Below are 19,752 nucleotides of genomic sequence, written 5' to 3'. Positions count from 1 at the left end.
GCAATGGGTGCAACTTAAAAGTAGCTAAATATATTCATTAGAAGGGGTGTCCACAAACATTTGAACATATAGTGTATTTACCCACTTATTAAATTTGTCTTCAAAACAAGTTTGACAGTTTTTAGATTTCTCACCTATCAAAACTTCTTTCCTCTCCAGGATGTTTTTCTGAGGGAGCTGAGCAGCTGAACTTCCAGTATCTACTGTGTTGCCAGTCAAATCAGGCTCTGCCCCCATATCGGTCACACCTTTGCCACGTCCAACTTCATTGCCTTGCCGACCTTCATCCTCACGATTCTCCGAATCCCCACTGGGACCAGCCCCTGCAACTTCATTATTTACTGTTGCCTCTGGAGTTCTCACCTGAAGAAAACAGAGGACAAATAAATGGTGCTACAAACTGGATTTTTGCCAATTTTACTGCATATTTGCTTTAGGTATTGAATATTACACAAATTGTATATACAACATTTTGCAAATGCAGTCATTCTACTTAATGTAGAGAGGAAATACTGTTAGTTTGTCAAAAGTGTTGGCGATAATTTAATTGAAATTTTGTTTATTTATAATTATTTTTAAATATATTTAAATATATGTGTTAATATTGTTTATAGATGGAATAGCACATCAATACCAGATTTATTGGATGAAGGCTTTGCCCCTGGCGGTAAAAGTAAAAGACTGAAAGAAGTGGTGGGCCGAATACATGGCCTTGCAGAACCCCATATTAAACAAACTCCGTCTCTGGTGTTGCGGGTTACCTGTACAGTCGAGGTGAGTGCTGGACGTACACTGCTTTCAGTGGGCATGGCTCTGCTAGGTGTGGCCTGTGGTTTGCGTGGCCGCAGAGGGGCAGTGCTGGGCGTGGCTGGACTCGTGGTTGGCTTAGCTGTAGTGGTGGCAGCAGTGGTGGTAAGAACCTCAGTGGTCGTGATGTCATCCTCATCAGTGAATAGGTCAAATGGCGGGGATGTTTCTGTAGGGATAAACAGATCCTCTTCTTCTTCTTCTGTGGTCCTGGGGTCCTCTGTGTCGCCCACGGTTACAGGAGAGTCTGTGATCAGCACTGGAACTGTAGGGTATCTGGGCTCAATTGTAGTCCTTGCCCTTGCTCTCTCTCTTTCCCTCTCCCGCTCTCTTTCTCTCTCTCTTTCTCTCTCTCTGTCCCTTTCTCTTTCTCTCTCCCTCTCACGCTCTCTCTCCCTTTCTCGCTCTCTTTCTCGTTCCCTCTCTCGTTCCCGCTCTCTTTCCCTCTCTCTCTCCCTCTCTCTTTCCTTCTCTCGCGCTCTCTCTTGTTCTCTTTCCCGCTCCCTCTCCATTTCCTCCTGCTCTCGCTTTCTCTCCAACTCCATCTCAAGTTCCCTCTCCTTCTCACTTTCTCTCTCCCACTCCACACCGCTCTCTCGCTCAGTTTCTGGTGGAGGGGTGCTGCTGGGTTCTGCAGCCGGTGGGGCAGACGGGGCTGGACCAGTAGCCTGTGTTGTTGAAAGTGGGAGGGGCTCTTTTGTGGTGAAGGACATGCCCATTTTAGTAGGACCTACTTCTGTTTCTGGGACTGGATGCAGAGAGAGACAAAGAGAAAGAGACAGAAATGAAGAATCAATATTTTCAGCACTTTAATGTGTGATATGATATCTTGGTCAGTCTGACTGCAAGGCTACAGTGAAGATACTCTAAAGAACTGCCAAGCAATCTTCATGGATGGTCTTCATTTGAACAAAATTGAGAGGTGGAGATAATAACTAAACTAAAAAGAAATGTCTTTGAAAAATCCAATTTCTTGTGAGGAAAAGTTAGAACACCCCCTGTTTCTTACTACTTAAAATGCCTGAAATTAGAATCAGGTGCAGAACATCAGCTGCAGATGATCAGAACTTGGTTAGAGAGGATTTTGGAGGAGCCTGTCTAATTTAGTTTGGATTGGTGAAGATCACCATGATCAGATTCAAAGAGCTTTCTGAGGCCGGTAGAAAGTCAAAAAGAAGCTAGAAAGGGTTTAAAAAGATCTCCCATGCAGGGACACTGTAGGTAGTAAAAAAATGTGGGGGTGTCTTAACTTTCGCATTAGAAAACCGATTTCTTCTTTTATTTAAATTTTACTGTAATGATTTTAAAATATTTAATTTCTTCAGTTAAGTTTGAATGTGTTAAAAGGATGTCCTAATTTTTCCTATTTTTCACAGTGGAGAAAACTCCAATTTTCATCCAATTTGATGGTGCTAGCTGCTCTTTACATTATGTGAACATGTCATGATCAATGGAAATGGTCTAATAAGGACCACGCTAGTGTTCAGTCTGGTTTTAAGACCTCAAATGAATGGCCTTGGTCTTGTCTTGTTCTCAACGTAAGAAGGACAGATTAGTGCAAGGCTTTCTTTATTTCGGCTTTTTTCCCTTATTGTTCATAAGAGCACAGCTGTGTAAAGTGAAGCACCAGAAGCAGAGCTAGAAGCAGCTCCGCACCGCATGCGGCGTGCTCCTGTGATAATCAGTGTGGCTGGCCGCACGGCAAGCACTACTACAACGCCACAAATCTACAAATTTCTGTGTCATTCCCATCTACAAGGGTGTAGAGGATAAACTCCTGCAGTGTTCAACGCTCCCACAAGCAACTGGTGTAAAAATGCAAAGCAGAATCGTTACACTTCACCGCTGTGCTGTGCGGTCTGTTCAGTGACAGACATGCAAAGACATAAATCAGAGAAGTGTTAAGACAGAGGAAACAGATTTTAGCTTCATCTCTTTCTTCCACACTCCAGTAATAAGACAAATAAATAAAGGTCCATCCTCCATCCACCCGGTTATCCGCTTCCTGGTCAGGGTTGGGGAGGGTCTGGAGCCTACCCAGAATCATTGGGCGCAAGGCAGGAACACGGCTACTACCAAGTCTTTGTCTTGACTTGATCAGATTCAAAGAGCTTTCTGAGGCCGGTAGAAAGTCAAAAAGAAGCTGGAAAGGGTTTAAAAAGATCTCCCATGCAGGGACACTGTAGGTAGTAAAAAAATGTGGGGGTGTCTTAACTTTCGCATTAGAAAACTGATTTCTTCTTTTATTTACATTTTACTGTAATGATTTTAAAAGATTTAATTTCTTCAGTTAAGTTTGAATGTGCTAAAAGGATGTCCTAATTTTTTTCTATTTTTCACAGTGGAGAAAACTCCAATTTTCATCCAATTTGATGGTGCTAGCTGCTCTTTACATTATGTGAACATGTCATGATCAATGGAAATGGTCTAATAAGGACCACGCTAGTGTTCAGTCTGGTTTTAAGACCTCAAATGAATGGCCTTGGTCTTGTCTTGTTCTCAACGTAAGAAGGACAGATTAGTGCAAGGCTTTCTTTATTTCGGCTTTTTTCCCTTATTGTTCATAAGAGCACAGCTGTGTAAAGTGAAGCACCAGAAGCAGAGCTAGAAGCAGCTCCGCACCGCATGCGGCGTGCTCCTGTGATAATCAGTGTGGCTGGCCGCACGGCAAGCACTACTACAACGCCACAAATCTACAAATTTCTGTGTCATTCCCATCTACAAGGGTGTAGAGGATAAACTCCTGCAGTGTTCAACGCTCCCACAAGCAACTGGTGTAAAAATGCAAAGCAGAATCGTTACACTTCACCGCTGTGCTGTGCGGTCTGTTCAGTGACAGACATGCAAAGACATAAATCAGAGAAGTGTTAAGACAGAGGAAACAGATTTTAGCTTCATCTCTTTCTTCCACACTCCAGTAATAAGACAAATAAATAAGGTCCATCCTCCATCCACCCGGTTATCCGCTTCCTGGTCAGGGTTGGGGAGGGTCTGGAGCCTACCCAGGAACCCGGCTACTACCAAGTCTTGACTTGGGGTGTTTTCACACCTGCACTTTTTAGCCCGGTTAAACCTTGAGAAGAGATGGTCTCAGTCCAGTGCCAAACAGATTCTGGAGCAGTTTGGTTGTGGTAGGAACATGATCTGACCTTGATCCAACCCAACTATCAGTATTCCGCATTGAGCTAAACGGCTTCCACAGCCAGGTGTTAAGCTGTTATACTGCCCAGATAACTACTACAGCTACTAACTGATTCGGTCCAGAGCTAACAACATCTAGGTGTGAAAACGCACTTAGATACACCTGTAAAACACCCGACAACAACAGCAGTAGCTCCAGTTTAATTCTTTGATTCTTGTCAATACTCTTCTCTTTTCTATTGTTTCATTTGACCAAAGATTTTTTAGATGATTTCTACAAGTCAAATCTGTCCTTTCTGTTCTTGCGTGTTGCCAGTGGTTTGCACTTGGAGATAACCCCTCTGTATTTGTATTAATAAATACAGTAGACTTTGACAATAACACACCCACCTCCTTGAGTATTCTTGACCGGACTAGATGTTGTGAAGAGGGTTTTCTTCACCAAGGAAGGGATTCAGTGATTCTCCACTTTAGTTCTTTTTAAGAAGGCACCAAATTATTAATTAATCCACACATAAAGTTTCTGTTCTCTCTCTGATAGGTTTGTTTATTCAGGCTAATAATGGCCTGAGCATCGACACCTCTTTAGACCACATATTGAGAGTTGAACCATGAACGGCTGCCAAATGCAAATTTAGCACTAGGAAACAACACCAGACCTTTTATCTCCTTAATCTGTTATTGTCAATAATGAGAAAACAGGTAACAGCTGGCCATCAAGCTGCTTATCAGTCAACCGTCCAATTACTTTTGAGCCTGTGAAAATAGAGTGACTATGTAAAAAATCTTCTTGTCTGCTTCTTCCTGGTCAGGGTCGTGGTGGGCTCAGAGCCTACCCAGGATCAGGGCAATTTAGCATAGCCAGTTCAAAGTGTGTGCTTTTGGGAGGCAAGAGGTCCCCAGAGTACCTGGAGAAAACCCATGTGGACACAGGAAGAACACACCACAGTTCTTCACAGTGACCAGAGCGAGGTCAAACCCACAACCCCTGACCCCTGGAGCAGTGTAACACATGTACTTCTAGACAGTAAATGCGATATTTTGGTAAAAGCCCTAAAATGAAAGCTAAACATCTACCCTTCAACACTTGCAACGCAAACTGTTTCACTGTTCAAATACTTATGGACTTACCCATCTGTCCCTTACATACGCAAGCAACTGCAACGCATTAATAAGCCAAATTTCAATCAATATAGCATGCACGCACACACACACACACACACACACACACACACACACAGACACAGAAAAAAGCTGTCAACGCCCAGATTTCATCTGATTAAGTGATCTTATTTACAGTAATCTGATTACCGTCGGCAAATCAGGTGATCTCACAGAAAGACACACACACACACACACACACACACACACACACACTCGCAGTGTTCTTTCTTTACTTAACAGAATGGAGGAGAGATCTGTAACAGATGATATGGGACATAGTACTGGATGTTGAGTTCACAGTATGGGGGCTGAAATCCTGATAAGAACTTGTGGAAAGTGTGTGTGTGTGTGTGTGTGGGGGGGGGACGAAAAGGTGTTGAGAAAATCATACCAGCTGGCGTGGGGATTGGAAGTCTGTGCAGGACTTTTAAATAACGCAGCTGCCACCCCAACAAGCAATTCACACTCATCCAGATTTGCTGTCACATTGTCGCAAAGTCTCTCTCTCTCTACTTTGTCACACACACGCATACACACAGACACACACATACTCATGCACTACCTTTTGATCTCCTTTTCAGGATCTACGTTTGTGTGAAATACTAACATCTGTGTGTGTGTGTGTATATACAGCTTACTAATCCAACAACTAATCCTACATCTGACTTTAATCACCACTGACCCTAAACTCTGTCTATAGCCATACGTCTGAGCTCAACCTTAACCTCAGTAACAATGAAGAAAAAGTTAGGATTTTGCCAGTTTTCTCGTTTCCATCCACTAGCAAGGAGGCAATGCCACCAGTGCAGGGAGTGCTCCATTTAGAAGAACGTCTGACAACACCAGCCTCTTTGTTTAATTAGCAAATGTTATTTTTAGCCTGTTTCCTTTTTCTCAGTATCTCCTCAGAAATATCTCCTGGAAAATGAATAATTTGTACTTAATGGCTGTTTGACTTGGAAATGACACAAATAAATGGTCTTTGTCTTGTGCACAGTACCACAATATGGTTAACATGTAGAAGACCGCGTCACCCAAGAGTTTTAGCTTTTTATTCAATTTGTTTATTAATCATCTTTAAAAACCTTTTTTTATTAACAAAAATGAAGGAGTAGGGGGAACATAGATAAAAAAAACAATTGATTTAATGTTTTAATTAATTCATACTTACATAAAAATATAATATAAGATGAATAATAAAAAAATGCAGTCACAGAAAGTATGTATTTTCTTCTACATAGTCAAAGCAGGTGCTACGGGCTAGGCAGGTAGTCAGAGGTTCATAAATGGCTCCCATGTTCTCCGAAAGATTTCTCCTTTATCCTTTAGACAATAAGTGCTCTGTTCCAGTCGCAATGTTTTATTCAGGATTGCTAAATAGGATGCATTTCTTTGCTATGATATTACACCTCTCATTTTGATAGACATTGGGAACAAAGTTTTTAGAAATCACTTTTCCTCATTGGGTCCTGCATGTCCTATCAAAACATGTGGTGTTTTTACTATCCATGAAGATTCACAAACAGTATGGAAACTCATTAATTACAAAACTATATATGTGCAATGCAGCCAAATGTTTGGACGCAATATAGCTTATGTAGTCTCTACAAATAAACAGTACAATTTCAGTACAGTAACAGATTTAGTAGAATAAAATGGTTGTACTACAGTTGAGTACAACCCACTGATTCTTAATTAGTTGTTCTGCTGGTGATTCTGGAGTTTTACCGCAGCTCTAAATTCAATCCACCTGATTCTCACATGCACATTCTCCAGATGGCATGATGAATTGACTCAGATGTGTTAAATTAACCTCCTGAGACCTGGACTTTTGCTTGGTGTGCATTTTTAATTTGGGATTAGTAGGACCTAACAAGTATGAAAAAACTAAATTTAGTATTTTGCCAAAAACAACATACAACAGACGTACCAAAGGGTAAAAAAAAAAAAATAAATAAGGGGGATGGTGCAGAGAAGCAGAAATTGAATGTTGTCCCATATGAGAACACAGGGTCTCAAGAGGTTAAGTGTATAAATTATATAACCACATATGATTAGCTGTGCGATGTCAGAGACTGGTGTCAGCTAATAGTGTGAAGAATATTCTCATTTAACATATTAGTATATAGTAAACAGTCATCCCTTTTCCTTTATTAAATTAAATAATTTTCAGTTAAGATGAATAATAAAAGTCAATACATATATAAAATACATATGAAAATTATAAATATATGACATTTATTAGAATATTAATCTAAACATGACTTGCTTCCAGACATTTGACCATAATTTAGTGTGCATACACACACAAACACAAACTCACAGCCTGATCCTGAACCAGAGAAAAGGTCCTCATCATCATAGAACTCGTCTCCAGAGCTTTCCTCGTCAACTGGCCGTGATGAGCTACGCTGTGCCTGAAAAAGAGAGAAATAGAGAGTACTGTCATTAACCCCTGGAATCTTAGGCTTATTTTTGAGTGGTAATTTTAAGGCCTGTTTGTCAGTAACTACTAATTATTAAGAAACTACTACAAATTATTTAATAAACTCGAACAAACTAAGCTTTTGTCCGTTTGTAGTTTTTTCCATGGTTTGAACCCGATAAGTGCTCTGCACACTGTTCGTGAAGAGTTCTGGTCTAAATGACTTCATAAACTCATATTTTTAATTGAAAGTCAAGAACATTTGCCTTCACCTGTAAAGTCACCGTTTTGGAGATACATGTTTTTCACTGGACAGTGACAACATGTAACCTGTGTTGATTGAGGGCAAGTAATTGAAATATGGGCCACATACAGGCCTGTAGGGTTTAAATGGTTCAATCTAAAAGAGACAAGTTTCAAGTTGTTTACATGAAACAATATCGAGTGTTTTTCTGACTTTTCTGTCCATGGTTTAAAACTTCTCCTGGATGGCAGTGATCTAGAAGCCCTAGGAGGCACCAAAGGCAGCATCCTTTATGACTGCTTTTTTATCGCTGTTGTTTAGTTGTTTGCTATGAAAATTTAAAGAGTTTCCACAGCCCTGATTTATGACTAAGGATAAATTCATTCACTGCTGTGGGTGTGTGTGAGTGGGTGTGTGTGAGAGCATGTGTGAACAGAAGGGTCTAGCGTGGGGAGCCATTTTACAGGGAGGCCCGTTGCTAGGGGCAACCCTTGCCTTTAACCCAGTTTCCCTCTTAAAGAGGTTTCCAAATCCAGCAGGAGAAAAAACTTCCCTCACACCTCATGTGTCAGCTCACTCTCACAGAGTCGCAAACAAAACAGCGAGGGATTACCCTCCAGTAACTTCCAATAACACAAACCCAGCATCTGAGTTACCGTCTATAGCCTTGGTGTGTGCAGTCTGTATGAACTTCATTTCATTTTGAGACACATTTGAGAGTGCTATCAGCATATTCAGCCCATCATTGCTGTCATGCAAAAACCTAATATCTCCAAAATGGAAGCTTTACAGGACGAAAGAAAAACCTTCTTTAATTTCAATGGAAGTCAATGTAAAAAGATGTTATTTTCAAGTCATTGTGGAGCATTACTATTGGTCCCTTCTTTAAATTGGTTTTAACACGATGTAAAGAACAACTGCCTGATTCACATTATGTCATGAAGTGAAAATGAAGATACCCTTAGTTCTTTGATGTGTAGTCGATAAGGAACCAAGCTAGGAACATACACTGCTGTGTACCAATCCCTAAAAAAATCAGAAGTTCATGTTGCGTAAGAGCTCAGTTCTGGTCCAACAGCAGGTTTTGGCTGCCCCCTTTCCCACTGCACCCCCCTCTGCCTCGGCCCTTCTTCCTTTAGAATTCCTTCTCTTTCATTCCTCTTTTCCTCCATCATTCTTTATCCCCTCTCTCTTCCCTTCCCCCACGTTGGATATGATTGGCTGGCCAGTGTCCCAACAAGACCCCAAAAACATTACAAACACTGCAGCCCCCATCCTCCCATACACACTCCCTCCACCTCCAAAAGGGCCCAGCACCCCCAAAAACATGCTGCCACATTCACCTTCAAGCCCATCTGGTGCTTACTCACACGTACACAGAAAGAGAGAGAGAGAGACAAAAAGAGAGGTCACCACATCAGCTGTCAAAACAGCACAACTGATGTGCTGCTGGTCTGCTCCGAAGGTGTCGCGGGGCGGGGCTGAAAACTCTGGCAACACAAAGCACACAATGCACTTTGTTTGGATAGCTCTTCAGCGCTGAGCACTGCTCAAACAGACACTGTGTCTGTACCACACTGCACACAGTTAAACACACTACCATACACTCCACTTGTTGGCAAATGTCTCCCCTCAAGAAAACACTCTGACCGTCTGTCAGCTCAGCACGGTTTGCATGATTTTACAGTCGTCATCACAGTCCTATGAAAACTTCACATCTGCAAAATGGAAACTTTAGGGCAAATTCAGATCTTCTCAACCTCATTTATGTAAATTAAAATGGGGTTTTCTTATGATAGTGATGATAACATCCATGTGGAAACATAAAAAAGTCTATGAAGCATCTCTCAATCATGTAGATCCCAATAGGCCAGATCTAATTATAAGCATTTAAACTAGGGAAGCATTTAACCCTTTTACGCCAAGTGTAGTATATTTGATACATATTAGAGTTTTTGAAACCTCTGCAACATGTTCTCTGTATATTGTGTATTGTCTATAAATTATACGTAGAGTAGCTGTATATTATTAACACTAGAGAGTCATTAACAGCCGGAACAAATTCCTTTTGTGTGTGAACATACTTGGCCAACAAATCTGATTTTGATTCTGATCAGTGTGCTAATTAAATGATTAATTATCAAAAATCATTATGAAACAATATATACATACTAACAGCAACCCGAAGTATAAAGAATTAAACAATTCTGTGCTCTATAAAAAACTTATGAGCAATAAATTCGTCCTCCACTCATTTTGCAAACCTGACTCCGCACCAAAAGCCCTTCGAGCTTCAAGTACGTCTCAGGCTGACCCGCCATCCTTTAAGGTGCACAAAAAAGCCAGGCTTTTTTTCTGATCTGGCACCGAAGTGGTGGAAAGAACGTCCCCTGGGTGTTCGAACAGCAGAGCTGCTTGCTGTCTTCAGACACCGAATGAACGCCAACTCTTTCAAGAGTACTTACATCAGCACTTATCTTGCACTTATTAAAGCTTGCGTTTGTACTCATGTCTTACTTGATTTGTTTGATATTCAGGCACAGTGTAGTGTATGTTAAGTATTGTGTATCTAACTATCCATACTTGTATTTGACAGCTTCTAGCTTGAGGTTTCTTTTGAATTCCAGCCTATACAAACTAACTTTTGAGTGAACAGCAAAGCACTTTTGTAAGTCACTCTGGATAAGAGTGTCTGCTAAATGCCTAAAATGGAAATTCAATAAATAAATAAAATTATTAGATTTTTCTAATGTGTTTAAATTATGACAAGTTAAACATCATATATGCTGTTTTAGTCAGTGTATAATAAGTGTTATTTTAAGCTCTTTTAAACACTACAGTTTGATATATATATATTGGCAATTATTTGATGGTTTACCTTTGCAGGGTTAAATCAGGGGCAGCCATAGCCTAAGAGTTAAAGACGCTTGAGACTGGAAGGTTGCTGGTTCAGGACTTTAAAGGCAGGGGGAGACAAGGACACAACCTTCTTCTTCCTCAACATTTAAAAGGCACCTCAACCCCAACTGCTACTTGGGCACTGAGGTGGATACTCATGGCTCCAGGTGTGTGTTCTCTCCTGATCACTGATGTGAGTGTATGTATTCACTGCTATGGATGAGTTAACCTTTCCCCACGCTCAGGTTCTTCCTGTGTGTCTGCTGTGTGTAACACTGATTGGACACTTTCAGAATATTTGGTTACAGGGTTCTATACCTGATTGGTGTATTTGCCTTAGCGTTTAGTCAATTTCAGACTGCAGTCAATCACTCTCTTACCCTCTCTCTATGCCTCAACCTCTCAATCTCACACTCTCCCTGGGAAGCAGTTTCACCAATGGCTGATGTAGATCAGGGGTGACAAACTCCTTTACGATAATGGGCCATATTATACACAGTCCAATGTCAAGAGGGTCGGGACGATTCTTACTGGAGAACCCGACACTGTGTACATTTCTTTAGAAAAGAAGTATGGAATTCTTAGCTTGCTAATGGAGTATTCAATATCATTAGCATATTTGGATAAAGTGTGCTGCTAACTGAACAGTGGAACAGTGACTGACTGACTGACTGACAAATGACACCTTTCTCTGACTGATAAAAGACAGCTGGACTGACACTAACACTGACTCTCAGCTCTACATTCAGTCTCTGTCAGAGCTGTAATATGATAACATGTCTTAATGAACCTGTTCCTGAACAGAGTCAGTGTTCAGTGTTGGTTTTAACCCTGCAGGTTCACACAGTGCTCTAACTGTGCTAGCCAGCATTTCTTAAGAATATCAGGTTCTATCTTAGTGTGGCAGCAGTAAAAACCGCACTGTGACTGACGTTCAGTAAAGTCCACACCGTGTGGAACACCTGAACACCGGATTATTGAGCTGCTGCAGTTTTCTCACTGAATCAGAACTTGCACTGGTAGCACTGATTTAGAGAAGACATGCCCTCATTGAAATGAAGATTCTGATTGGCTCTGCCTCCGAGTTTGACTCTCCATTGTCTCGCCCCCAGCTAAAATAGAGATTCTGATTGGTTCTGCCTCTGAGTCTGACTTTCTGTTGCCCCGTCCAGAGCTAAAACAGAGACCTTGATTGGCTCTGCCTCTGAGTCTGACTCTCTATTGTCTCGCCCCCAGCTAAAATAGAGATTCTCATTGACTCTGCCTATGATTCTGACTCACTGTTTCCCCGCCCAGAGCTAAAACAGAGATCTTGATTGGCTCTGCCTCTGAGTTTGACTCTCTGTTGTCCTGTCCCTAGATAAAATAGAGATTCTGTTTGGTTCTGCCTCTCAGTTTTCCCTCTGTTGTCCCACCTGATGTAGATGTGTGTTCATGCAGGCCAACTGTGGCGGCGAGAAGGCGGAACTTAACCAGATGCATTTAGTTCAGTGAAATCTCGGACATTTGACACATTTCTTACATACTAGCTGCGTATGTCCCTAAGTCCCATTACGCAGGAATAAGTAAATTTGTAGAAGTTACCGGTGTCTACTGGCCCACAACGAGCAAGGCTTTACACTATTAAATGATGACTATTAAATGTAAAAAAATGGTCTAATACGTCACATTAACATTAATTACAGTGTGTTTCATTCCAACTCCTACAAAGTTTCTATTTGGGGGATATGAGGCTGGATTATGGCAGGAACGTTATAAGGTTTGTAGCTCTCTGAACCTACTGACCAGTGTGTGTGCGTGTGTGTACATCCTGTGTGTGTGTGTCTGTATGCTTGCGTCTCCTCCTCTGTAATGAGAGGGTTTCTTTGTGGTGTAATTTGGGATAGCACGTGATTAAGGGGTAGATATGGCCCTGACTGTGGGGGTGAGTTCACTTGTGGACAGAGTATGTGTGTGAGTATGTGTGTGTGTGTATGTGTGTGGGTTTGTGTTTGTGAGCAAGGGAACGATAAAAAAGAATGGCAGATGGAAATGAGCTACTTGGCTAAGTCTGGCACATTTCTATGATGAAGTAATGGCGGTGATTAGTGTGGACTGTGTCTGTTAAACAAACTTAATACTGTAAATAATCTAATATAGCACAAACTACAGCCTTTTATACAAATCTCTCTCTCTCTCTCTCTCTCTCTCTCTCTCTCTCTCTGTCTTTCCTCTCACACTCTTGTCCCTCTTTGCTATGATGAATTGGTTTGACTTGCTTGTGTTTTACACTGGCTGCTGGCCAACAGCCTGGCCAGAACAGCTGTGAATGAGAAGGTGAGAGAGAGAGAGAGAGAGAGAGAGGGAGAGAAGGAGAGAGAGAGAAGGGTAGGAATAAATAAGGTTGTGAGTTTTGAATGAGACATGAAGAGAGAGCAAGAGACAGAGGGAGAGAGAGAGAGAAGAAATGACAAAGGCAGATGAAGGGAGAAATAGAGGAGCAGAGAGACACAAAGAGAGAGGGAGAGAGCCGGAGAGCTGGAGGAAGATGGGGGACATGGAGAAATTGAGAGAGAGAGAGAAACAGTCAGAATGAGTGAGAGAATAAGTGAGTAAGGGAGATAGAGGAAGAGATATGGGAGAAAGAGAGAGATAGAGAGCAGGAGAGCTGGTGGGAGCCGGAGGGAGAGATGAGAGAAGAGAGAGAGATGTGAGGAATAAGGTAGGGAGATAGATGTAGAAATAAAGAGAGCAAGAGAGAAAGGGAGAGAGAGAGAAGAAATGAGAAAGGAAGATAGAAGAAGAGAGAGAGAAAGAGAGAGAGAGAGAGAGAGAAAGAGAGAGATATAGAAAGAGAAAGAAAGTAAAAGAGATAGAGGGAATGTGAGAGGGAGATGGTGGGAGAGATGGACATAAAGGAAAGAGCAAGAGAGAGGACAAGAGAGAGAAAGAAAGAGAGAGAGAGAGAGAGAGAGAAAGAGAGAGAGAGAGAGAGAGGGAGAGAGGGAGAGAGAGAGAGAGAGAGAGAGAGAGACAGAGCTACCAGGAGGCAGAGATCACTAATGTTTAGTGAGGGTCAGAGGTAAGCTGGTCACTAGCCTAGGTAAATACCTCATTACCGGGTCATACACACACATCCACATCCACATACGCACACACACACACACACACACACACACACACACACACACACACACACACACACATATTATTATCCACCATCATTACAGAGTTTTATTTCACTGAAACCTTACACAAAGTTTACACTCTGTACCACATGTTCTGTGGTAATGTTCTGTGGTAAAGTGTGTGGGTGGGTGTGGGCATTTGTCTATGTGCGTTTGTGCAGAGTGGACAGCTGTTGCCGTGGACAATCCTTAATCCCACCAGCAAGCGATCCCCTAATCCCATGGGATAAGAACTATGTCAGATGCACATATGGGAAGATACACACTGCGTCTACATGAGGGCTCCTTCATTACGTACATTTACACAGCTTTTCTAACAATGGCCCAAATCCACCCCCCCATAATCAAAGTGCCCCCATGACCCCTGCTGACAGCACTACTGGTTAAACCTTCTTTTAACCCTTTCCAGCGGGCACCGGACCTTAATTTGACACTGGAAGTACGTTGGACAGAAGCTGAATAATAGTTGCAAATGAAAATCGGGCTGACATCAAAAATCCGACGTTGATCAGACACTGAATGCAATCAGACACTGGTTGCAATTTAAACCAACTTAAAACCAACAAAATATCATCGTCAGCAATCATCATGATTCTACAACAAACCGATGTTAAACACATTAGACCTTGTCCTGACACTGAATTTTGGGCACTCAATGTCACAATCTACACTATATGTCCAAATGTGTGTGGACAACCAGCTACTGGCATTGGTATTGGAGGTGTCAACTAAGCCAATCCCCCTAGCTCTAGCTCCAATACATGCAAAGCCAACCACCACCTGTTTTCGAATTGTTGCCGATGTGGCATTGCTGGACAGCCGACATGCTCAGAGGAAAGCACTGTGTCCCCAACTCCACCACACCAGCTAACAGACGCCTGTGCCAGACAACACTACTTATGAGTGATGAGAGAAGAGAGAGTCACCTATCCACAAGGAGAGAGCACCAAATTCCCTACTGAAAGGGGGTTGCGAATTCTCCACGAAGAGAGTTCACAACCCCCTAGCCATAGTGGTAGTGCGTTAGACGGCTGAGCCACTTGGAGCCACTTGTTGCACCCATTGCTGACACAGATGTGCAAATGCACACATACAGCTTGTCTAGTCCCTGTAGATAAGTACTGCCAATAAAATAGGACTCTCTGGAGCAGAAAAAATATATAGACAAACCATGCCTAATGCCAGGTGTGGGCTAGAGGGTTATAAAGCCCGCCATCACTGAGCTGTATTCTTTAGAATGCTGGCGATTCATCCAATACGTTTGGGATGAACTGGGGTGTTAGGGATGAGGTGGGGTGGTGAGCATCCAGCGTCCTGACCTCACTAACTCGCTGAATACAATCCCCAATGCTCACAGCAGTGTTCCAAAATCTAGTAGAAAGCCTTTTCTGGACAGTGGAGACAGCTACTCCAACACAAGCAGGATACACTCTTTTTTAATACCCTTGATTTCAGAGAAAACAATAAATGAGGAGGTGTCCCAATACTTTTTCCATATTGTCAATTAGATATCAATTCCTATTGCCATCGGTGGCTAGATGGGTTATGACCTCAAATACACATTCCATCTAACTTAATATAATAAAACAATATTAAACCAAGATCAAAAAGCCTTTAAATCCGTTGCTCTTGTTGTCATGGCGATGACACAATAACACTCATTTTACTCCAATTCAAATTCAATGGACTGGTTTCTATGGGAAAGGCTCTGCAAGTTTGTTGCTAAACTGTCACCATGGAAACACTTTTTAAGGTGAATTATTGTGGTAATGACCCTTCAATCTCTGCCGCTCTCTCTCTCCCTCTCATACACAAACACACACATCGCTACGCTTATAAGACCCTCTGTGGGCTCTGCGTGGGACAACCCTGCACCCACAGGTTGAGAGGGGGGTCAAGGCAAGTTAGAGTGGAGCTTAGCTGTTCCTTCATATAAGAAGGGCCCTGTGTGTATGGGTGTATGTGCGTGTCTGTGTGTTATGAGGGGTTTTGGGTGTCTGCTTTTATAGAGGTTATACAAGCAGTAAGCAGTAAGTGTGTTTGCGCAATGTACAGAGTATGCATGTGTGTGTGTGTGTGTGTGTGTGTGTGTGTGTGAGAGTGTGTGTAATATGCATGCTTGAATGCTCTCTTTCTTTTAGGCAGCTGGGTAGGGGTTTCCTGTGGATCATAACTTCTCTCGTGTTCCTAAGAAACTTTCCAAAGGGGCTAAAAAATGCAGCCAGGGGGCTCGGGAATGGTCAGCTTTGTGTGTGTGTGTGTATGCGTGTGGCCTATCTTTGTGCTTGTGAACAACCCTCCCCCTTTCCCATAAGCTCCTGCTGTTCAGTGTGTGAATCTGTGTGTGTGTGTGTGTGTGTGAGAGAGAGAGAGAGATAGGGAGATAGAAAGAGAATAAGAGAGATATGGAAGGAGAAAAAAGAGAAAGACAAGTGATGCAAAGAGATGGAGAGTGAGAGAGCGAGAGAGAGAGAGAGAGAAAGAAGAAAGAGAGGGAGAGAAAGACAGGTATGATAATATGGGTGAAGAGAGAGAGATACCCAGAGAGATATGAAGATATGTAGAGAGAGAGAGTAGAAACGAGAGAATTAAGGAGCTATGGAGAGAAAGAGACAGAGAGAGATGGAGAGCAAGCGAGAGAGAAAAAGAGAGAAGAAAGAAGGAGAGAGGGAGGCAGGAGGGGGGGGGGGGGGGGGGTGGCTCCACAGTTCTCATATCTTTGGGGCAATCTTAATTTTGCCTTGCACACAAAAAGAGCGAGTGAGTTCAGAGAAGGCTTTGAATCAGGAAGCACTGAGGAAATCTCCACAGCAGAGATGCTGAAAAGTACTTTAAGAAGTGTAATTACGCGGAAGTTTAAACACTGTCCGCAGGGATTTCACAACAAGTAATTCAATATAGTAAGTGCTGAACAGAAGCACAAACCCAGAGGAGGAACGCAATTTCTTAGCTTTTTCTTAACTTAAGAGCGTTCCATTAGCACAAGCTTTTCCAAGTAACTGAATGGTTGTTAGGCTGAGACGTTGAATGCCTTTAGATCAGGGCTCAACGATCTCATTCACAAAGGCCCAGTGTGGCTCCAGGGTTTCATTCCAATCAAGCAGAAGCTCACCTGACTCCACTTGTTTAATTAGAAAGTCTCGGTCTTCAAACACTTGATTAGTTATGTAAGGTGTGCCTTTTTTCCCAGCCTTTTCTGGATAAAACTGGTGACCCCTTCCGTAGGCTGGGAACCATGAGAATTCTGTTGTGATATTAAGAGAGGAAGAAATTAACCTAATAAAATTGCAGTGGTCAGATTTTCAGGCTGTAGGTGAGCAGCTATTTGCAAATTCTGTCCCACACAGCAATCTGATTTCAGTCTGAGTAACCGGAGACGCATTTGACTACCCAGTGTAAACGCATTTGGCTAAAAACTTTTCAGGATACAATCCAGATACTAGTCACATGAAGCAGTCCAGTGTTTGTTGATTCGTAAAGTCCACATGGAACTAGTGGCACTGAGCATGCATTAACGCTGCCAATGGGACTAGGTACAGCCTTAGTCACCAGGGAGGCCAGTATGTAGTTGCACCCATGTAGTGCTGGTGTGTATTGTGCTGCACAGTGGATGTTGTAGTGGGTAGGGTCCACATGAAACTGGTGGCACTGAGCATACATTAACGCTGTCAGTTGGGTTAGATATGGCCTTATCCAGCAGGGACTACAGTGTGGAGTTACGTCAATGTAATGTGGGTGTGTAGTGGGTACAGTTGGTGTTGTAGTCTACATGGAACTGGTGTCACTGAGCATGCATTTCCTGTCGGGCTAGGTATGGCCTTAGTCGCCCAGGAGGCCAGCGTGGACACTGAAGCTGGTTAAGAAATAGTTCTGTTAAGTGAGCTTGGATGTCTACTGAGTCTAATAAGGCAGTGAGTTAGAGTATGGGTGCAGGGAATGAGCAGGACCCTATGGGTAACCCCAATTATTAGGATTTTATCTTATCCTGTATTATTTCATGTGTCAGCAATGTTAAGTAGCATCTCCCACTGTAATTAAATTAGCACATATTGGATATCAAACATTTTAGCTTTTTTTTTTGCTTTTAAGATCAATTTTCTTTGGCTCAGGAAAAAATAAGCAGATCTAAGTATTTTATTAATGCAAGATCACAGGTCTGTGAGTCCTTCTATTAAAACCCTCTTTAATTTAGGAGATTAAGATCAGAATTCCATTGTTATACTTTCTGGAGAAAAATGAGAAAAGCATGTCTCTTTCTACACTGATAGACTGCTGAAAGACCTCTCCCACGTAAAAGAGAGCCATATTAGAAAGGATGAGATCATAGATTTCCCTCTTGTAAACATTATCTAGCTAAGACCGGTGTGAGATGACAGATGTAAAAGAGTAAAGGCTTTTGTGAAGCTATATTTTACACATAGCGAGAAAATTAGATAGAAGTGAGGAATTGAGGACTGGCCCCAATCAGCAGTTCAGTGGTATTTAAAGCAGAATATTGCTTTAAGGTACAGAACCAGTATTAAAACTAAAAGAAGAATGTGGACTGAGGATGTAGAGTAATATTACCGTATTTTACACAAATATGACTATGCCGTTCTCATAAGTGCTCATGACTTTGCAAGGTTATAAATGCAAGGCTACGTTCACAGGTTACATTTACAGAAGGTAAAAGTGGCCCAAGTAGCCCAAATATGTTTTCTGTGTGCTGGATATAGGTCACATAAAAAATAGTGTGAACAGATAAAAAAAAAAACATCGGATTTACTGAGAAAATGGTATCTGGGCCACTTTACCTCCTGTAGTGAATGTGTTAGTTTGAGAGATTAAAACACGTATATTTTCTTTAGGTAACATTTGCATAAGCTGTTAATGCTGCTTAGGTACCAATTTTGTTCTCCAAACGCACCCATTTGCAATTATTTCTACCATGTTATGCTAAATAAGCTAATGTCACTGTTGTTTGGACAATTTTGCTCCATGGATGACCTGAGAAGGTCACCTGCATTGCTTATTAATGGAATCTAGACCCCTTCCCACACATACACATACTACAGTTTCTAGCATTCAGTGCAGGCAAGCTCTGTAACAAACTCCTGCTAAGCTGCCTTCCCATGACCTGACATGACACCGGAGACCGTCCCTCTTGGCCACATGACAAGAGCTATGCAGACAGTCTCTACGCCTGTATGTATCATTGTGTGTTTGTATGCGTTCATAAGTTGTATTTCCAGTGTGGCTGTCCCCACATCACACTGACTGTTAAATGAATGGTTCCCACTTCTAAGCAATTGCAAAATTAGAGGCTGCCAGACCACCTCCAGCAGCCTGTTCTTTGTCTCTTCTCTTGCTATTGTTATTATCTGCTATGGCTAACGGTAAACTCCATTATCTCCTCACATCCCGGTGTGCTGCTACACTAACTAAGGTTGCACAATCTGTGGTTTGTAAATCATTATCTAATTTAGCTCATTTGATATTGGCGAGGGTTGCAATATGCAAATTATTCCCCAAAACCAATCAGAAAATTGATTTGTTTATTTTTTTTTCATCTGTTCCCTTATGCTTTTTGGTAAAAATAATGCAAGTTTGTCTTTAAGCACATCGAATCAATGATTCACAATTATCTGTTTTTAATACTGCAAGAAACACTATATGGACACAAGTATTGGGACACCTGCACATCCATTGTTTCTTCCAAAATTCCAAAGGTATTAAAACAGAGTCGTTCCAGATTTGTTGGACTAACTGTCTCTACTGTCCAGGAAAGGATTTCTAATAGATTTTGGAGCACTGCTGTGAGGATTTGATTGAATTCAGCAATGAGAGCATTAGTGAGGTCAGGATGTTGGATGATCACCACCTAATCTCATCCCCAACTCTTCTCAAACGTACTGGATGGAGCACCA

General features: G+C 41.9%; 1 protein-coding gene across 1 annotated transcript in view; it reads right to left on the bottom strand.

The window, feature by feature from the left end:
- The window catches only part of sdc3 (syndecan 3), a 46,677-nt gene that overhangs the window by 7,460 nt on the left and 19,465 nt on the right, over positions 1 to 19,752 (bottom strand). Inside the window, exons 2-4 of the mRNA XM_072676227.1 lie at positions 7,436 to 7,529; positions 762 to 1,555; positions 135 to 363 (exon numbers count right to left, since the gene is read on the bottom strand). Coding sequence (XP_072532328.1) covers positions 135 to 363; positions 762 to 1,555; positions 7,436 to 7,529 — 1,117 coding nt within the window. The remainder of the gene's footprint in view (positions 1 to 134; positions 364 to 761; positions 1,556 to 7,435; positions 7,530 to 19,752) is intronic.

The sequence above is a fragment of the Salminus brasiliensis genome, chromosome 3, assembly GCF_030463535.1.
Source record: "Salminus brasiliensis chromosome 3, fSalBra1.hap2, whole genome shotgun sequence".
NCBI classification, from domain to species: domain Eukaryota; kingdom Metazoa; phylum Chordata; class Actinopteri; order Characiformes; family Bryconidae; genus Salminus; species Salminus brasiliensis.
Note: the sequence above shows the minus strand (reverse complement) of the source record. Positions and strands in the feature narration are given on the sequence as shown.